Below are 19,099 nucleotides of genomic sequence, written 5' to 3' on the forward strand. Positions count from 1 at the left end.
TATTTGAAGGAGCTTAGCAAGCCCAGGGCAGGGCTGGGGGTGGGGAAGGAATCCACACTGAGTTTGAGTTTGGCAAAACGAACCTGCTTTACTCTTCAGCTACGCTGAACAGTAAAGACCAAAGTGTATTCAGCATGAGGCTGATCATTTGATCATTTGCACACTACAACTAAACGTGCATTTTCACGGATATGCTCTGTTTTTAGGAGATGGTGAGAGTTTGAATTTATTATTAGGAAACCAAAACATTTCACTTAATTGTTTAACATGCGAGATTTTCATGAGGGAATGAAGGTTAGTTACATTTCCAACAGGATTTCAAAACTACATTTTGCCTATTCAACTCTAAAAATTAAGCTGAATATAAGGCTGAAAGGTTTAAAAGACTAATCAAAGTAACAGAAGTCAGAAAGACAATAACAGTACAGCACCTAAAAATGGGTAATTCACACATTTTTGACATTTATGTCTTGCATAGACAAATATTCATTTTTTTTTCCTTCCAAGACAACTCAGCTTCAGAAAATAAATCTTAAATCAACTTCAATTACTATTAAATGCATGTGTTCCAATTTTTCAAAATAACCAGGGTGGTTTAGGTTTTTGTTTAAGTGCTACAAGTCTAATGGTTTTATGAAACTATCATCCATTGGAAAGACTTTATTTCACCCTTTGGGCTGTCAAGTTCCTAACGTCAGGAAGCTGAACTGCCTTCTAATTCTTTTTCCACGTGATTAGAGAAGCAAATAGATACATTATTCATGCATTAAGTCTTTGTGACCTTACTCCACCAGAATATCCATAAGCCCGAAGCTACTTTTAAAGCACAGGAACTGGGAACTCTAACTCCTCAGTACAGGTCTGCCTTCTGGCCACATTTTGAACATCAAAACAATATGTGGTGCACACCAGGTCAACGCAAATTCCTGCCCTTCTAAGCCCTTTGTCCATACCCTGGTTTCCACTGGAAGAAAACCTAAGTATGCAGGCAAGACAAAGTTGGAGGGTTCTCCGAAAGGTTCCTAATAGTGATCAGGGACCAGAACAAGGAACCAATTCTCTTGCAGGTAAATGCAGCCCAACATGCACCCTTACAGAGTTTCCATGAGGTCAGCAAGACTCCACTTTAATCCAATATCCAGATCTAGGAAACTCTCTGCAGAGCCAGAGCTATGCCTGTTGATTCTAAATGTTTTCCAACATGATTATTTCTTTGGAACTGTATTTTCAAAATATATCCCGATCAATTTGGAATTGATTTACTAAAACACAATGTTTCTAAAGTTAAAGAACAACCAGCAATTGCCTTGCCTGTTACAGAAATCTTGGAAAAATTGGACTGAGAACCCTGTTGTGGGTTAATGATCTAGATTACATAGAAAACAAATTAAAAGTTTCAATAACCATAATTGCAGGAGAATTACATTGATTTTAAAAACAAATTAGTTCTATTGCATATTAATATGACTTCAATTGGGGGCAGGGGGGGATTATACATGGGTTTAAAGTTAGGTCCCCTATAAAGACTTTTTAACTAATGCAAACATGTACCTTTCCTGAATAGTTGTGCTGGTTTTGGCTGGGATAGAGTTAATTTTCTTCATAGCAGCTGGTATGGGGCTATGTTTTAGATTTGTGCTGAAAACAGTGTCAATAATTCAGGGATGTTTTAGTTATTGCTGAGCGGTGCTTACACAGCGTCAAGGCCTTTTCTGCTTCTCACCCCACCAGCGAGGAGGCTGGGGGTGCCCAAAAAGTGGGGAGGGGACACAGCTGGGACAGCTGACCCCAACTGACCCAAGGGATATTCCAGACCATATGACATCATGCTCAGCACATAAAGCTGGGGGAAGAAGAAGGAAGGGGGGGGGACACGACATTTGGAGTGATGGCATTTGTCTTTCAAAGTAACTGTTACACATGATGGAGGCCTGCTTTCCTGGAGATGGCTGAACACCTGCCTGCCCATGGGATGTGGGGAATGAATTCCTTGTTTTGCTTTGCTTGTGTGCGTAGCTTTTGCTTTACCTATTAAACTGTCTTTATCTCAACTCACAAGTTTTCTCACTTTTACTCTTCCAATTCTCTCCCCCATTCTGATGTGGTGCAAGTGAGCAAGCGGCTGTGTGGTGCTTAGTTGCTGGCTGGGGTTAGACCACAACAATAGTGATGCTTTGCTTAAACCAGCAATCTTTCTTACACAGCAAAAAAGGAGGACACTTTTAAAAAAAAAAAAAAAATCATGAAAAGAACAAGAATTTCTGTGCAGTTCATACCACTACAGAATTCTCACTGAATTAAAAGACAAGGTTTGAGTTCCATATATTAGGCAATACCTTTGATTAACTTGGTAAAGCCTTTTCAGTTTTAGGAATTGACGTTCCTATGTTTTTATGTTTCTAATTTGACAATAAAACTACTCCGTATTCCCTCTTTCACAATAAATTCTGCCAACTTCACTTTCCAGATATTGATAAACTTGCTGAAGATAAGGCTGCAAATGTTTCAGAAAAATAAAACTGCTGCAGGTAAGGTGGGGCGAATAAAAAAACCTAACCAGATAACAGTTTCTTTCTGATAAATAAACTTTCAGAAGTTTACAAACCCTGATGCCTTGTTGTTTCCTATTGAGTTCCAAGTGGCACATAAACTACATATTCCTGAACCCTCTTCCAGCTAGCTGTATAGATATTAAATTGTCTTAATACCCTCTCTCTTTTTAAGATCTCAGTTCTCATAGTTTCCAAGCGTGGGCAAGTGCCCATTGCCACATTATCTCCAAACCACACAAGTTTTGCCCATTTTGGTTTACCCTTCCCTTTGCTGCTGGCTACTTGCTACCCCAAACAAGTCTGCCAGCTGAGGTGCTTCCTAAACTACTTCAAAGCAGGCTGGGGAAAGCTCTGCTGATAGATCTGAGGCAGCAACAACTGGTCAGGGAGGGAAAGGAGACAGTGAGAAATGGCCTGTTCCTCCAGCATAGGTTGATTTGGAAAAGCTCATATTTGTGCATAGGCCTGTATGCACCAAGAAGTAGACTATTCATCTGCCTACGTGCTAGAAGTACAAGGATTAACACACTATTAAACGTGAACAAAGGTAGCTGAATAAAAACCCCCAACAAACCAACATATATAACCTACTATATAATGGAAACTGTGAGGGCGATGAAGCACTTAGAGTTAAGAAAAATACAGAATCTGTCTCTCAGTTCTAGTCATCTCAGGTACCCTTTGTAGGAGCAGTAGGCTGAATGTTTCCAAATGAGCATGATTTGTCTTTAAATGTTTTGGGGTCAAGCTAGATTTGACAATAGCCTTTGAGATAGTTATGCTATGTCAAAGCCTTCCTAATTAAATCTTTCATTATTCATTTACTATGCTCTTTAAAAAACATGGCACATTAGCGGCAAAGCAGAGAAGTTAGAAGAAAACACATTCTTTAGAAATTACCACTCCAGCTGGAGTAGATCATTACAGCACTTGAACTAAGCAGCAACATCCTCAGCCAGAAATAAGTGAAAGCCAGAGCAGAAACATCACTTGTGTTGAGTAAAACCCAACGCCAATTTTTCAAAATAGCTACTAGTCACTGAAAACTAGTATTCTCCACATATGTATGCCAATGCTACTGACATTTATTTTTGAAGTTTTTCTTCACACCAACTTATGCTTGCCTTGAAAGACAATCTTTAAAGACCAGCTTCCAACCATTTAAGCATGTCGAAAAGTACATGCATTAATCCTGCTGAAATCAATGGGACCTAAGCACATGGCTGAGTGTTTTGTGAAGCAGAAATTAAGTATTCAATTAAATATTTGCATCTGTCAAAGGACTTTGTTCAAATACAATATCTAAAGATTCTGAAAGCTAACTTTTTTTTCCTTGTCACGTTAGAAACGCAACTAGATTTGGTCTAAATCAGAAGGAAGTTCTGGCCTTGATCTAACCCAGCATTGTGACAAACAGACAAGGGGAAAAGAGGACGTTGATCATACCATGAGACTCTTGGAGTCTGTTATTTGTACTTAACAACAGTAAATACAGAGTTCCAAAAGTAAGTCTTCATGGACAGACAAACACAGACTCCAAACTTTGGGAAAAAAAGAAATGAAATGTTACCACCAAAAAAAAAAAAACCCCAACCAAAAAAAAAAAAAAAGCATTGTCATCACTACCTCTTAGTTTTTAAATGACACACAAGGATTTCTACTCTAATAAAGCCTGCTGTATAATCTGGTAGTATCCTTCAGATCTGAAGAAATTTTATATAAATCCATAAGTTATATTTCTTTTTGTATTAGGGGAAAATATTTAAAATGCAATATAATAGCAGAGTGATAGCAGAATTCATGAGCATATAGTAGGCAACTTTTCATTTTTCAGATTCAGTTGTACAAACTATAAACTGCTAAATTTCTCTAATAACTGGAAAAATTGTGGGTATTTGAATTTACTTACCTGAATACTCATTTAGCAAATATCTTCAGATACAAGTCTAGACACAGAGTTAATGTAATCTGAATATTAGTTTACACATAATATAAATCAATGTTTGACAATATCAAAATCCCATCAAACAGTGGGCTGTTCTTATGCTATTATCAAATATAATATATCACTGTGGGATAGCTGAGAATCATAGAATGCTAGCGTAGGCTTGTTTATTAAATTTGGTCAGTTTTCAGACCTTCCAAATAGGAATACTAAATATTTATTTTTTCCCCTCTGGAAATTCTTTTTTTTTTTTTCCCCGTCCTGCTTAATACAGTCGTCATCCCAATTCCTAGTGAATTTATAAAAATATTTTTTATCCAATAACCCCAGCAAGGTAAAAATAGGAGTTTTTATAGCAAATGATAAACAGGCTCACAGACTATGAGAGAAACTAAACTTATTTAAATTGCCATACATTCGCTACTGAATCACACATCAACATTTTCTTTTTATGTGTGTTGCTGTCCACCTCAGACTAGCAGTTTTTAAGGTGCAGAAGCATCTTTCAAATATATGCATCTAACTTAACGATCAAGTTCCACACACTAGTGTCACATGCTTTAAATTTACATCACCTGCCCATCAAGAGCTGTGTTAAATAACAGCACTAATTGAAACTGCATAATTCTTTAGAAATTGCAGCACTTCCAATTCATATAACAAAGGGGTGCTTATGTGGTTCTTTATATTACTAGATAAAATTTTCTGAAATAAGAAATGAAAAAACACATTTGAAAGAAGTTGCTGCACCTGCAAAAACACTCTTTAAGCTTACTATGAAATACAAAAAAGTGCACCCTTCTATATCTACATATAAAACATATTAGAAATAAAACTTGTGTAAAATGTTTGCTGTGCAAACTATAAAAACAGTCAGTCAGTCAGTCCATTCTTTTTCCTAAACATTTTGTCACACTCTCTTGCTTCCTACTGCAGAGAATCGCTGTTATCCAAGACCAGCCCACTGATATTTGTTGTTGAGAGATCTCCTCCATCATCTTCACCGCTGTCTACAGACTCATCCTCACTTTGCCCTGCCATCATAACTTGCTGAACAGCCAAAGTAGCACCATCGGATGACAAAGACTGGAGACTGTCTACATTCATGTTGACTGGAGCTGTAATTGTTACAACAGCACCTGGAGAAGCACAATTGTAGTACTTTAGCATCTTTCTTGGTTTCTGATTTTAAGTAATACATATTTATATATAACAGAGTTTGTTTCTAATCAACAGGAAGAAAACCTAAGGAACTAAATTAAAATAAAAGCTATACAGATTGTCAAACAAATATCAAGAAATGCCAGAATTAAGTTGGCCAGGAATCTTGAATTTAGCTGAGTTATGGACACCCATTACACTAATTCTCCAATCACCACGAGACCATTTCCACAACTTATTCCAGCTTAATTCATTGCAGAAAAATTGAAGTGTTCATAGAGATTCAAGGTGACTTAAATGGATAAAGCTGTTGTCAGATTGAGTGGCGGCTGAGGGAAAAGTGGCTACAAACTGGAAAGAAATAAAGCAGCAGGCGGCAGGACAGAAAGGATAGTCCTGAGATTAAAGCAGTTATTTATCTTTCTTAAATTGAGTCTATTTTTTGAACTGATGCTAAGGAAGTCACTTCACTGTAAGTCTTTGGAGGCTCCATTACATTTCTCTGCTTCTCAGCATACAACTTGAAACACACGAGGCATACACAGAATTGCAGATGCTCAGTCCCTCCAGCAATAGTGAAAAGAATGTGAACAGGATGGGGGAGTCATGAAACTGAAACTGCAGTCCAATACTGCTAATCAAACAGAATGCTACTAACACGCATACGTATACTGAAAGAAAAAAGGTTAGAAGTGCAGCTAAGTTCTGTTGCTTCATAACTTTTGAAACGAAAGCAATAGTCTGTCAAGATAAATTCCAACAAAATACCCCCCCAAAACACAGAAAATTTTTAAAGAGAGAAAATTGACACATTTCTGTTACATTTTTCCAGAATAAAAACACATTTATACTGTAGTATCAAGAAGTTTCCCTCCCCCCAAAGGTATCAAACCGATCATTTCCGTTACAGAGGAATCAACTTTATTATCTGTGATTTAGCCAGTTCTCCTTACCATCCGACATCGTGAGCTCGTTAGATTGCTGCTGAGCAACTCCTGAGGCAATGGAGTCAGGCCAGAACCTTTGAACCGGTCGGTTCTGAGCTGTTTTCTTCTTTGTTTTTGGAGTTTCAGAACAACTGGAATCCAGCATTGGCTGAAGAATTCGCCTTCTAGCATTGATAAACCTAAACACAATCAAAAGGCAAGAAGTACTTATGACCAGTCGGCTATAAATTCTCTCTCTCTCAGATATGCAAAGTATGCAGTGGGGGGAAAAAAAAAAATTAGGAATATACAATCTTATCCCTACCAGCTTGGCTTGACATTCTTTTTAATATGTAAAACTGCTCCTAGAATACTGGCATCCTTTGATTTTGGCAAACTAGCTAAGAAAGTACTTCTATCATTTTGCTGCTAGCAGCATTTCTCCCCCCCCCCCCACCTCAGAGGGGGAAGTTCTCCAGACAGCATGACAGATGTACATATTGCAAGATCTTATTAAAAACTAAGCACCAGAAAACTTGCTGACAGCACAGCTCAGAAAGCTGATACTCCTCTCATTAGGGTTCACCTAATATCTAGCCTCTGCCTAACCTAGTTAGTTTTGTCTGGTTTCATTTACTTCCTTAAGCTCCCGCATTACTTATTTTATAGGCTCCCTGGCTTTCCAAGGTCTGGTTCCTTTTCCAGGAGACAATAACAAACACATTTTTCAGATCTTTCCCAATTCCTTTTCATTCCCTGATTTTCACTTGTTATACTTTAGCACGCTAATCGCTGCCCTTCCCCTTTCTGCTAGTGAACAAGAAAATACTTCAACCACATCTCACTTCGGTACCAGCAGTTAACCGAGTCAATTTCAATGTAGCTAACTGTGGCAAGGAGCTGTGACTGAGGATAGCATCCCTTGCTAAGTCTGACAAAACACATCCAGGACCCATCTTTACCTGCAATGGAAGGAAGTAGGGTGCAGCTGGCAGGTCGACATGGTGTAATGCAATGCTTTGCAGAGACATTAGTCGGATCCCAGTACCATAGAGCTCCGTTACTACCGTGTCACACAGGCATAGTTACACTGTTCCACTTTTGGAATCAGTGTACTGCCACTATCTTGAGTATTTCCCCACTGGACCCCTCTGCAGCCACGCAGCCAGCGTCATCTTTGAAATCTGAGGAAGATCCCTGTTGGGACTTAGCTGCAACAATTTTAGGAACCAATACCACAAGCAGAATAGGATGCATGTCAGCACCTTCATTTCTCTTCTGCAGGGGCAGGCGTATTATCTTAAACCTCTAGTGAAGATTAGACGTGCTAAAACATGTTGAGCCATGAACTAGAGTAGTTGAGGTACTGACACTCTCCATTCAGACATCATTGCTCAGGGGACAGCATCCTTTGATACAAGAGCAGAATGAGTATCTGTTGATGGTAACTTCTTAAACATTTGCAACCATGATTACCAGAGAACACTTTCCAGAGCTTCAGGTCACTAAATGCCTTTAAACTTCTATTTCTTTACTTGCAGAAGAGACATGAGAGTACTTCCATCTCTTTCAGCAATAGAACAGAGTGTAATTCCTTAACGTTGAAAAGTTTTCTGCAGTCCTTATATTATTTAAACGGCACAAGTATTATTATACCTTACTATAAAAATAATATGCTTATGTATGAGTGCATTATTATTATATTTTTATACATATTTTGTAACACATGTAGAACAGTAAGTTCAACTCCAGGTATCCAAGTTACATTCTCAACTATTTCTCCATGTTGTAAGCACGTGGAAACACCAACAGACATTAAGTAAGAGTTTTTGCTCTTACCAATTGTTAACCTGGAGTAGTGTCAGATTCGTTTGTGCTGCAATCTGTTTCTTCTCATCCTCTGTTGGATATGGATGCTAAACAGGACAAAAAGGCAAACAAAAAAGGCATAAGCTTGTTTCATCTCCTCATCAAAAATAAGAACTCCTTTATTACAACTGATTAAAGCTGCTAGATTAAGACCATCTGACTCGTTAAAACACAAACTTTAGAAACCTCACAAACTTTTACAGATAAAAATCATTTAACAAAGAGTGCTTTACTACACAAAACTGATTTTATCCTTGAAAGTGTATATGATACCATTAAACTGCTGATGTCTAATTCAGAAGAAAAAGCTTCTCATAGCTGACAGGCTTTATTAAACAGTGTGATCCCTGGGCAACACAGCATGTGATAAGATCTGATTAGTTATGCTGTCTAAAGGCAGTGTCATATGAGAGTACTGACACGCATTTTCTACTTAAATAAAGCTACTCCAAACTAAACAGATGAAGAGAGTGCATGTAACATACGAGACATACACGCAGTTTCCCTGTATCATTTGTTTGTTGTAAAATAGTTATAAAAGACCAAAAAAAAAAAATCAATCAACTAAACATTGTGATACAACTTGAGACCCATTTATCCTTTCAGGATAAGTGTGCAAAGGAAAGACATTCTATTGAAAGCACAAGTAGATAGTAAAACACTTGGTACATACTAGAAGGATTGTTGGAAAGGAGATAAAGCCAGAAAACTTAAAATTTTTCTCTCTAAAAAAAACCAACCAAAAAACCACAACCCCCCCCCCCCCCCCCAAACCCACAGAACACAGAAGGAACCATTTTTCCTTGTGCCATGAACCAGGGTGTAGAGAGCATTAAGTTCTCAACACAGTGAAATGAAGAAAGATCCCTTTTCACAATGTTTATTGAGATCATGAGGTACAAATGTAACACACTTATTAAAACAGTAATAAAAAAAAAAAGTGTCTGACATTAGACAGTGGAGCTACTCCAAATGACTTCAGGGAAAACTGAACTGAGATTACACAAATGACAACAGAATAAATTCGCCTTCTTTATGAAGCAAAATCATAAGAGACCACATAAAAGAGTTACGTAAAAACCTGTGACTCCTGATCATGTTCAGTCCTTACCCCTATGTGCTGAAAAAGCCAAGATCTCATCACATTTGTAGCGTGCTTGGGAAGAACTCCTCTCTTATTTTTCGATGAGCCATCATCTTGATGCAAGATGCCTAGATCTTGGTTTAATTGCAACTGAAGCTGCACATACAATTTTAGAAGAAATAAGGCAGTTAACATAGTAATAGCAGTATTCTGTATCAATGTATGAGTAACTCATTTATAGAAGGAATGAAAAGGCTTGAGGCATGCTGATTATAAAAAGCTACTTAATTTGCTAGGGAAGACTTACAATAGCAGCTCTCCTACAATAGCATTCCAAAATGTCTTTATCCAGGGAAAATGCTGTATCAGATTTCTATAGTTTCCACATTTCATGTAACTTCTGTTTTAAGAATTACGGCTGTTATTAGGCTATGTGACCTTGTGACAATAGCCAAATGTTGATTTTCTATAATTTAGAATAAAATCCACCTATTCAGTATATGTCAGATTAATCCTCTGTATTAATCTACACTATCTTAGGGATCTGATTGCCTTTTCACCCTATTTAGTGATTTGCACATGTGAAGAGCAACTGAAAAACACAATGCTGAATATAATCGCTGTGTGCAAACATAAACAACTATGGAAGCTGTAAAATAGTACTGATTTAAGACTTAAATGAATAACTTCATAAAATTAGTTGTTATGCTAGAGGTGCAAACAAAGATGCTAAAGGTCCTGCTAAACAAATGCATCCAAAATCTCAAAGAGCAAGAAGATATATATGGTAGAACCCTTAACTGACTTTACAACACTCTTACTATTTTCCTAGAGGTTCATATTTCTTTCTCACTTTTTCTTTCTTTATCACTTCCTATGGATACACCAAATCATTTGCACATTGGTCATCTGAACATTAGGGAATACATTCTTAAATGCTTACGCAGAGATAAGAAGAAACAGCACATAAATTGCATATGAGATTACATTTCAGACAATTATAACTTAAACCATTCCAAATCAGTTTTTTCCAACAGCACAGAGCAATTTCTTCAACCCAGTCATTATGTCTATGTCCTGTATGAAACAAGTTTTAAACGAGGTTTAAGCTATCAAATTACAACAAATATATATTACAACAAATATATATTACAACAAATATATATTACAACAAATATATATTACAACAAATATATATTACAACAAATATATATTACAACAAATATATATTACAACAAATATATATATTTGAAGCATACTTTTATTTCCAAAATAATATTTTATTCTAAATAATCTGCTTGTGTATGTAGGCTTTATAATGAACTTTCAATAACTCTCCCCCAGTATTTTTCCCCTACCTCCACAGCATTCTGAAACACTGAAAAATATTTTGAAAAAGAATTTCCTATGGGTGGCAAGGAACACAGGTCCGAACCTATGTATAGTAGGAGAGTCCTACTAACATCAAGAGTAGCCACAGATATATATAGAAGGTCAAGTCCTCTTTTTGTTTATAGGCTATAGGGACTATTTTCCACTCAGTATTTAATTTTTTTCATCAGAGGTATAAAAAGCATTTTTCTTCAAAACCACTTCAGTCTAGAAGAGTAATTTTACACATTTATTTCTGAAAGGTATCTGAAGACAGAACTGCATGCATCCTAGGGAAGAATATGGGCAAGTACATATATGCTACTGCCAACAGAAATACGATAAGAATACTCTAAGCATACTTTTTCGGTTGGAAGGTCAGAAGAAGGAAGAAGAGAAGACTGAGTCAGTGATTCCCAACAGATTTTATGCTGTGGAGATGGCAGCTCCTCATTCACATTTTTAACTGACTCCGGATTCCTGGAAGATTTGATTTACCACTTCCTGCTACAGGAGAAAGCTAGCAAGGTTTTCCCTAACTGAAGATGGTCTAGTTTTCATGTTTCCTTTTCCTTACTTGTTTCTTTGAGCTCTCCAGATCCAACTCTTAAGAGCCTCCCCCAAAAAGAGTGCTGGCCCTTATATTTTAGGGTATGATATAACGAGCCCAATGTGAGATCTCCCATAGTCTCAACTGAGTATTTTGAAGGTTTTATGGCAAAATGCTTCTCAACTTACATAAATTCTGAAATACATACAGTTTCACAGTACTAGTGGTTGCCATCATGACAAAAAGTCACATTTCTGACAACAGCAGTGTGGCACCATTATGCAGCATAGCAAATCTATCCAGCCGTAAACGTAGTTCAACAATTAGAAAAGTTTTAGTCATCGAAAAAGTGTCTACTTAATTCAGCGGGTTTTTTGGTTTGGTGGGGTTTTGTTTGTTTGTTGGGTTTGGGGGTGGGATGTTTTGTTTTGTTTTTAAATCTGTGTACCTGTTCTTTTCTGCCATCAGTAAAAAAGATATTTAACAGGTAGGAACTACGATGACCTGTCATGGCAAGGGAGATCTGTCTGGGACCTTATCGCACGTTATACAACTTGTAACTCCTATAGAAGAGCTTGCATTAATTTTACATTAGTCACTCTGTGCGGGTACACATAGCTTATTCTGACAGTGTGTCAAATTTAAAATGAAACTCTTAAAACCAGTGAGATTTATTTGAACCCAGAATACTATTCTGTGAAGCCCATGAAACAAACCTGAGAGTTCTGAATCCGAATAGTCCCAGGTGACAGTGCTTGTGTCACCACTTGACCTTGTGGAGTGACCACTGTGACTGGCTGATACACTGTCCCCCCTTGAAACAAAACAGCAACAAAGATTATAGGTAAGTAAAAGGCCTTCAAATATTACTCTCTTTAAACACACAAACACATCAGCACTGCAGACAATACAATGGTTTTGATAATACATCAACTATTCTTCCCTGTGTTTTAGGCATTCTAAATCCATTTTCAAAGGAAAATGCCATGACTTTCAGGCTATAAAATAGTTCAGCGTCTTAACTGAGCTAACTCTTCAGCCAACAAGGGTCACACCACCAAAACCACACCTATGTGTGTCGACTGGTTAGGGCAGTCAGCTGGTATCCAGATCAACCAAGGTGACAGAATCTTGGTGAATGCATAGTGGGTCCTGGGCACCAGAGCCACAAAGCACATATTGTGCCTCAGGGTAACCTCTCTGCAAGTGTATGCTGTAGGAGCCGACTACATTGCTTTGTTGCATCTGTAGTCAAGGGTTTTTTCTGTTTGTTTGTTTTAAAACCTTGCTTAGAAGCAAGATAAAACATTTCAGTTCAAGCATCATCCCTATTCGATAGTAAAAACTCCATAGAGCATGAGACAGCTAGGAAGTGCAATATTTTAGGTAATGCATTTTTTTGTCAAACAGAATTGTTTTGTAAAACACCCCAGTCTCTGAAGTGTCTTCTAACAAAAGTAGCATTGCACAAAAAGATCTCTTAATATTATATATATGTAACCTCCACTCACAGATGCATACTTGGTACACATATAAATTAAAGGAACATTCAGAAGCCAGTAAGGTGCTTGACTGTATTGTAACAGCTTTTCAGGTATTAGAGTTAAAACACATTTTAAAAAAATATTTGTGTATTTTTTTAACAACTATAAAAAGAAACCAAAATGAAGACCAAGGTGCCAGTTTTTTCTTCACTGTGTCATACCTGCTACTGTTGCCATAGTTACATTTCCCTGCTGCAATGCTGATGCTGGCACCATAATCCCTTGGGGACTGAGTGTGCCTGCGATGGCACTTGGAATTTGCTAGAAAAATAAAACAATTAGTTGCTTGCATTTTTTTTTTTTTTTTTTTTAAGTTTAGTTGGGTTTTTTTTGAAACAGATAAAGCATGCTTGTGTAATTTTGGCTCTAAAAATACATTTGGAGTCTAAATACATACAGGATTAACTTCAAAGAGAAAGAGACTTCACTAGAGGTTCATCATTACCTACATTAACTTTATCATTATCACCAACCATTACCTTTGAAAACCCTCATGAAAGCAACTGTTAGAAAAGACGTAAAACTATCATGAGAAATTTTAGGAAAGAAATGATTCTAGGTATATAAATACTAAGAGAAACAGTTTCAAAGGCACAAGGGAAAAGGACAGATGAAATGGACCCTTGATGCTCCTATTACAAGCATCAAAGCTTTTCAATTTTAGTTATTACCTTAATCCCTTCAATTTCAAAATAATGTATTATGTATTCAAGATGCCCAGTATGTTTTAGTCTGCTCAGGACAGTTCTTACTCAACCCTGACCATGCAAACTCTTACACATTCCTTAATATGTATGAATAATCTCTGTTGTAACTAAATGCAAAATTCAGTCCCTCCTGTCTCGATAGAAGACTGTAACAGATATACAAAAAACCTCTTTTAAAAGGTCTGATTTTAGACTTTCCTTTCCACACTTCCAGACATGAAAACCTAAGTAAGGAGTTCAGACAGTGAAGTTTAAAAGTCATTGCGGCTTTTCATAATACACAGCATCAAACACATTATTAAGTCAGAAAAGGACCATCCCCTAAGACTAGGTATCTAGTAGGTACTCAGATGGCAGGGCTCACTTTCCAGCATCTAACAGCAGAAGCATCAACCATAACGTACTAACTGTTGTCAATTTACTACAAAAAATGCAATTGGTTATTGCATTAGGTAGTGTCAACAATGTATAAACTGAGATTCACGTGTATAGAAATGGGTATTGTTCATAACTACACAGTTACCCCAGGTCACATGCAATGACATACATCTCAAATATTGCAACTATAATCCATCAGACATTGTCTATTTGTTCCACAATACAGACTGTATAAAAAGTATCAGTCATCTCAATGTTTTAATGAAGCAGACTAGACTAAGGAGACCTTCTTAACAAGGAATTTTTTTTCTTCTCCTTTGTTTATTCTGTTTCCTAGCCACCTTCCAACAAAATTTTAAATCCAGACTATTCTGAATATCTCTATTTGCTGAACTGAAGGAAATCATAAAAGGAAGACAAACAAAAAAAAAGTGACTTTACGTTCCGGACATTTCAAGAAGTTTGTCTATCAGGCAGTGGTGCACAGGTGTGCACAAAAGAAAATAAATACAACAAATAGCTCTTTCTACTCTTAACCGATTTTGAGAAAGTGAAAGAAACGGCAGAAACCCTTCAGACTAATAGCAATAGAAGTGTAGTTATAACTTCCTAAGGAAATCTAAGCAAAAATACACTTACCTGTATTTGAAACATACCTGAGATTGCACAGGTGAATAAGGACTTCCAGGCTCTCCACTTAATAGAGTTTCACTGTTCATTTTTGTCTTCAGGCAGGCAATGTAACGACTACAGAAATCCTTACAGAGTTCATTAACCTTTTCTAGCTCAAGCAGATGGATACGTAGAACTTGGATTGCTTTTACCATCTAGGGAGCAAATTGGAAAAAAATTTAGAAACAAAGTAACTGTTAATTTTAAAAATATTTAATGTGAGATTTAAGCAAACACTACTTTCCAGTAACAACAACCATCCAATTAAAGCAGAGTTACTAATTGCCAAGTGCTGACTAGAGTTCCCTAGCTCTGACCATTATGGTCCTGAAATGTGAAGGGAACATGTTTGCATACAAACCCTGTATTCTTCCACTGCATAAGCAAACTACCATACAGGGGAAACAAAACACAATAACAATACAATCTTTGTCTCTGTCACATGCGACACATTAGGAAGACAGAGCACAGTTAAGGTGTACAGGGAGCGCAGAATGAGCCTGCATGTCCATATGATCTTTATCCCCATCATACTACTCTGGGTCATACACCACATAAGACCACACGTGAAGGAAGGCAATCCCATCCACACATATTATTTGGAAAGTGTGGCTGGAACAGGCTTAGTAAGCAATAGTCGTCTTGAACTACATATCAGAAATACCAAGTTCAGTTCCACATTACACCCTAACCCAAGAAACCCGAAAGCTTACAGATGAATTTGAGATAAACTGAGGAAAACCCTTAGCATGAATTTGTCACACAGATTGCTAGGGAGGGTGAAAGGTAGAGGAAATGGCCTGCCATCTCACCTATAACAAAAATACAATAGCTTTTATTTTTCTGTAAAATTAGAATAAAGAGGTCACAAAGTTTGTTACAATGTTCAATGAAGCTTAAAGTAATCAAACAGTTCTTCAGTCCTAGAGCTTCCAAGTTCCTCTGCAATTGTATGTCAAAGATTAAGAACTCTGGGGTAAAATCATGTAAGAACTTTCAGGTGAGGAGATGGTTTCTGAAATATAAACCATTAAACACAAAGCACCAAACCCAATAACAAATCCATGTTTAAACAAAAATTGAAGTACAGGAGACATGTACGTGATGAGAATACTTATCATGCTTACTGCAAGAAAAATACTCATAAGCTTGGATAGCTAATGGTATTACATACTGCATAAAAATAGCTTAGGTTATTGTAAGGGTCATGGCACAAAATCAAAAGCTAAAACCAAATCCAGATGGTCTAAATTTTCACGAAGCAGTAGGAAATCCAGGACATTCAAATATGTACATAACACATTGGCAAAGTAATTACTTTTTTTTATAGAGCGTGCCATCCCCAACATTAACTTGCTATGCCATATCTCCAAGAAAAATATCCTTCGGTTTTATGAAACTGAATAGATTATGATTTTGAAACAGTGCAGAGCTTGATTTTAGCATTATTTAGAAAAATTTGTCCTATATCAAGGGTCATTTACCTGGCCAGAGCGCTGAACCCAATGACCAGAAATGATAGCTTACTAAATAATCCACTTATTACTTCTAACTAAAGAAGCCAACTGGGACCTGAAGTTGCCTTTGTTCAAAGCACCTGAAGGAGATCAAGGCAGGCAAACTTCTGCGTGTCCTCCCCTCTCCACCACAACGACTTTAGCTTTCACTGACAGATCTTTTCCCTGTTTTTTCAGTAAAAGGCATTCCAGTTGTATGACACTCACCCAGTGTAGAAAATTGTATGTTACAATAAACAATAGAAAAAAACCCTGAAGTGATAACAAAAAAGGAAATCTTATCCCTTCTCAAGGCTAAAAAGACAAAAAACCAAACCCACACCATATATCTTTAAAAGCACAGCTGCAGAAAAACCTGAGCTGTAGACTTGAGGCAGTTGATCCAAATTAAAATATGGTAACTCTTATAACCTATGACACCACAAGCCTTTGAAATAATAAGTGTAATGGCCCAGCGCTGAGGTATATAAAACAGCAATCTTCTAAAACAGCCCTCAGCAGTGGTTGCTGTTTAAACTGTGTTTAAGTACCTTTAAACACAACCAAGTTAAACTATGCAAGTTTAACTAGATTTTAACACAAAACAAAGGTCATCTGTGTTTAACGATATTCTGCTCCTTTCAGAATTATTAATGATTGTTTTCCAATACTGCAATAGCCAGAGTTTCAGAGACAAAAAAGCTTAAATTACAAAATTCTTCATGTGTGGCAGACCAACACAGAGCACATGTTAGCAAATGCGTTGAACATTTGGCTAAAACTGATGTAACAAAAATACGCCTTTAGGCACATAACATGTGACCATATCAGTGATTAGTTTTGCTCAGTCAGGAGGTTTCTTTTTTCTTAAACCATTACCCATATTTATATTATTTATTTATCAGCATTTGTTTGGAGGAAAAATGAAAGTCCTTTCTTCAGCTTAGATTTAGTTTCAAATTGATGGTTGATACTTGAAGTGAAAATTGAATTAAAGTCAAAATTAACCATAAACCAAGAATTAGTAACACTACCCAGGTTTCTGCAGAGCCACACACAGTCACACTACTCTTACAGGAAGCTGCACTACTGTGGTTAGGAAAGCAAACAAAACTTTGTAAATATGCCATGCCTGTCACCAGGACTTATTTGCTCATTTACAACTACACTAATTGTGGCCATATGGCTCCTGGTCTCTTGCAGCATGGGTGGACCAAACTTAAAATCTGTTGGCAGAAGTTCACTTTCTCCTTGAAATTAAAAAATAAAAAAAATTAAAAAAAAAAAAGGAAAAAAGAAAAAAAATCAAGAACTCCTGATAAAATCACCCATGTTGAGCAAAGATAATACAAATAAATGTTTCCAGACAGATCACAGCAGCAGTAATATTTCATTCCTATGTTCTTAAAAGGCATACCTTCAAAAAAATCTGTAACAAACATGTTTTTGTTATTTAGTGCTACTAAGTAGAACATGCCACAGAAGAATGAATTTTTATAACCCACTTGATTCAGCCTTTTCAGCTGTAGAAATAAACCTGGAGCATCATTTCAGAGAAATGCACAGTCAGAAGTAACCATGAGATATACATATATTGTTGAAACTGTTGTAAATAAAGATAATGGTAAACATTAAGCAGAGGAAGACTACTGAAAAACTTCCAGTTCTTGCTAAAACTGCTATCCAGAGCATATTCACACATAAACGTATCATATATTAAATTTGGAGACATCTTTAGCCCTAAAAAAAGCTTTAGATGGTCTTTTCAGTGCCTCAAGCATGTGGTGCAAAGGGCACAGAACACACTATGCACTACCTTAGTCATAACCCCCAGCTCACTTTTGTTTATCTAAAACATATACCCACAATTTTTTATGGATTTCAGGGCATATAACATAAGCATATAGCAAATACATATGTGGACAACATATATGAAAGCATCTCCATATACTGACAAGTAATCTTCTCACTCAAATGACTCTTCTCATTTGCAAAAAGCAATTAAAATATGTACAGTCACAGCTCACCTACCTTCCTAAGCAAATCCCTCTGGGGCGATTTAGGTCTTCAGGGAAGAAGACAAACTCTGGGAGAAGGGGTATTTTGTTTTCATTTGCTTTGATTTGATAGCCTCCCTCCCCTATTTTGAGTTCCCAGCTACGAGACATAGCAAGGAAAGGTATGACTAGAGGTTTATGAAACAGTTCTGCAGATAACAATAGTAAGAACACTTTTCAGAAATGCAAAAGCATGGCTTGTTCACTCAAGAATATTCAGATGACATCAGCCAGCTTTACCACCACTACAACTTTCCCTAACACAACTAAAAATTCAATAGGATAGCCTTTGAGAAGAGGGTACTGAACCAAAAATCCTCACCCCAAATGAAACAAAAAACTCAGGGGTCTTCAAAAAAGGCAGTGTCCTGTTCAAATACAAAAGTGAGAGTATATTTAACAGCCCATGTTTTGTATTGTTTCTAGACTTGATAAAGCCGTAAGTAACCTGCTCTGACTTCACAGCTGACCCTACTTTGTGCAGGAGGTTGGACTACAGACCTCTTGAGCTTGTAATCCAACCTGAATCATCCTATGGTCCTATGAATGTGGGGAAATTAAAAAAGCCACCCATACGTGGGAAGAGTTTACTCTGAACAGAAGCTATACAGGAGGTAGGAACCACCCTGAGGCAACATGATGTTTCTGCAGTGGCTGGGTAACAGAAAGCAAGAAAGAAGTGTTAAGTACTGAATGTCTTAAGACATAATGTAATCTGTGAAAGCTCTAAAAATTATCTGCAAACACTCATGCTGAACAACTTATAGGGACAGGTTCCTCCACGCCT

The 19,099-nt window shown here is 37.0% G+C and overlaps 1 protein-coding gene across 7 annotated transcripts in view; it reads right to left on the bottom strand.

The window, feature by feature from the left end:
- Positions 1-2,236: 2,236 nt before the first annotated feature.
- PKNOX1 (PBX/knotted 1 homeobox 1) overlaps positions 2,237-19,099 on the bottom strand; it is a 44,748-nt gene continuing 27,885 nt past the window's right edge. For all 7 annotated transcript variants that reach the window (XM_069785043.1, XM_009929952.2, XM_009929951.2 and 4 more), the window contains 7 exons: positions 14,744-14,914; positions 13,164-13,263; positions 12,175-12,272; positions 9,565-9,693; positions 8,424-8,500; positions 6,612-6,784; positions 2,237-5,636 (listed from right to left, as the gene is read on the bottom strand). In XM_069785043.1, coding sequence (XP_069641144.1) covers positions 5,425-5,636; positions 6,612-6,784; positions 8,424-8,500; positions 9,565-9,693; positions 12,175-12,272; positions 13,164-13,263; positions 14,744-14,914 — 960 coding nt within the window. In that variant the 3' untranslated portion in view covers positions 2,237-5,424. The remainder of the gene's footprint in view (positions 5,637-6,611; positions 6,785-8,423; positions 8,501-9,564; positions 9,694-12,174; positions 12,273-13,163; positions 13,264-14,743; positions 14,915-19,099) is intronic.

Source organism: Haliaeetus albicilla, chromosome 6 (assembly GCF_947461875.1).
Source record: "Haliaeetus albicilla chromosome 6, bHalAlb1.1, whole genome shotgun sequence".
Classification (NCBI taxonomy): domain Eukaryota; kingdom Metazoa; phylum Chordata; class Aves; order Accipitriformes; family Accipitridae; genus Haliaeetus; species Haliaeetus albicilla.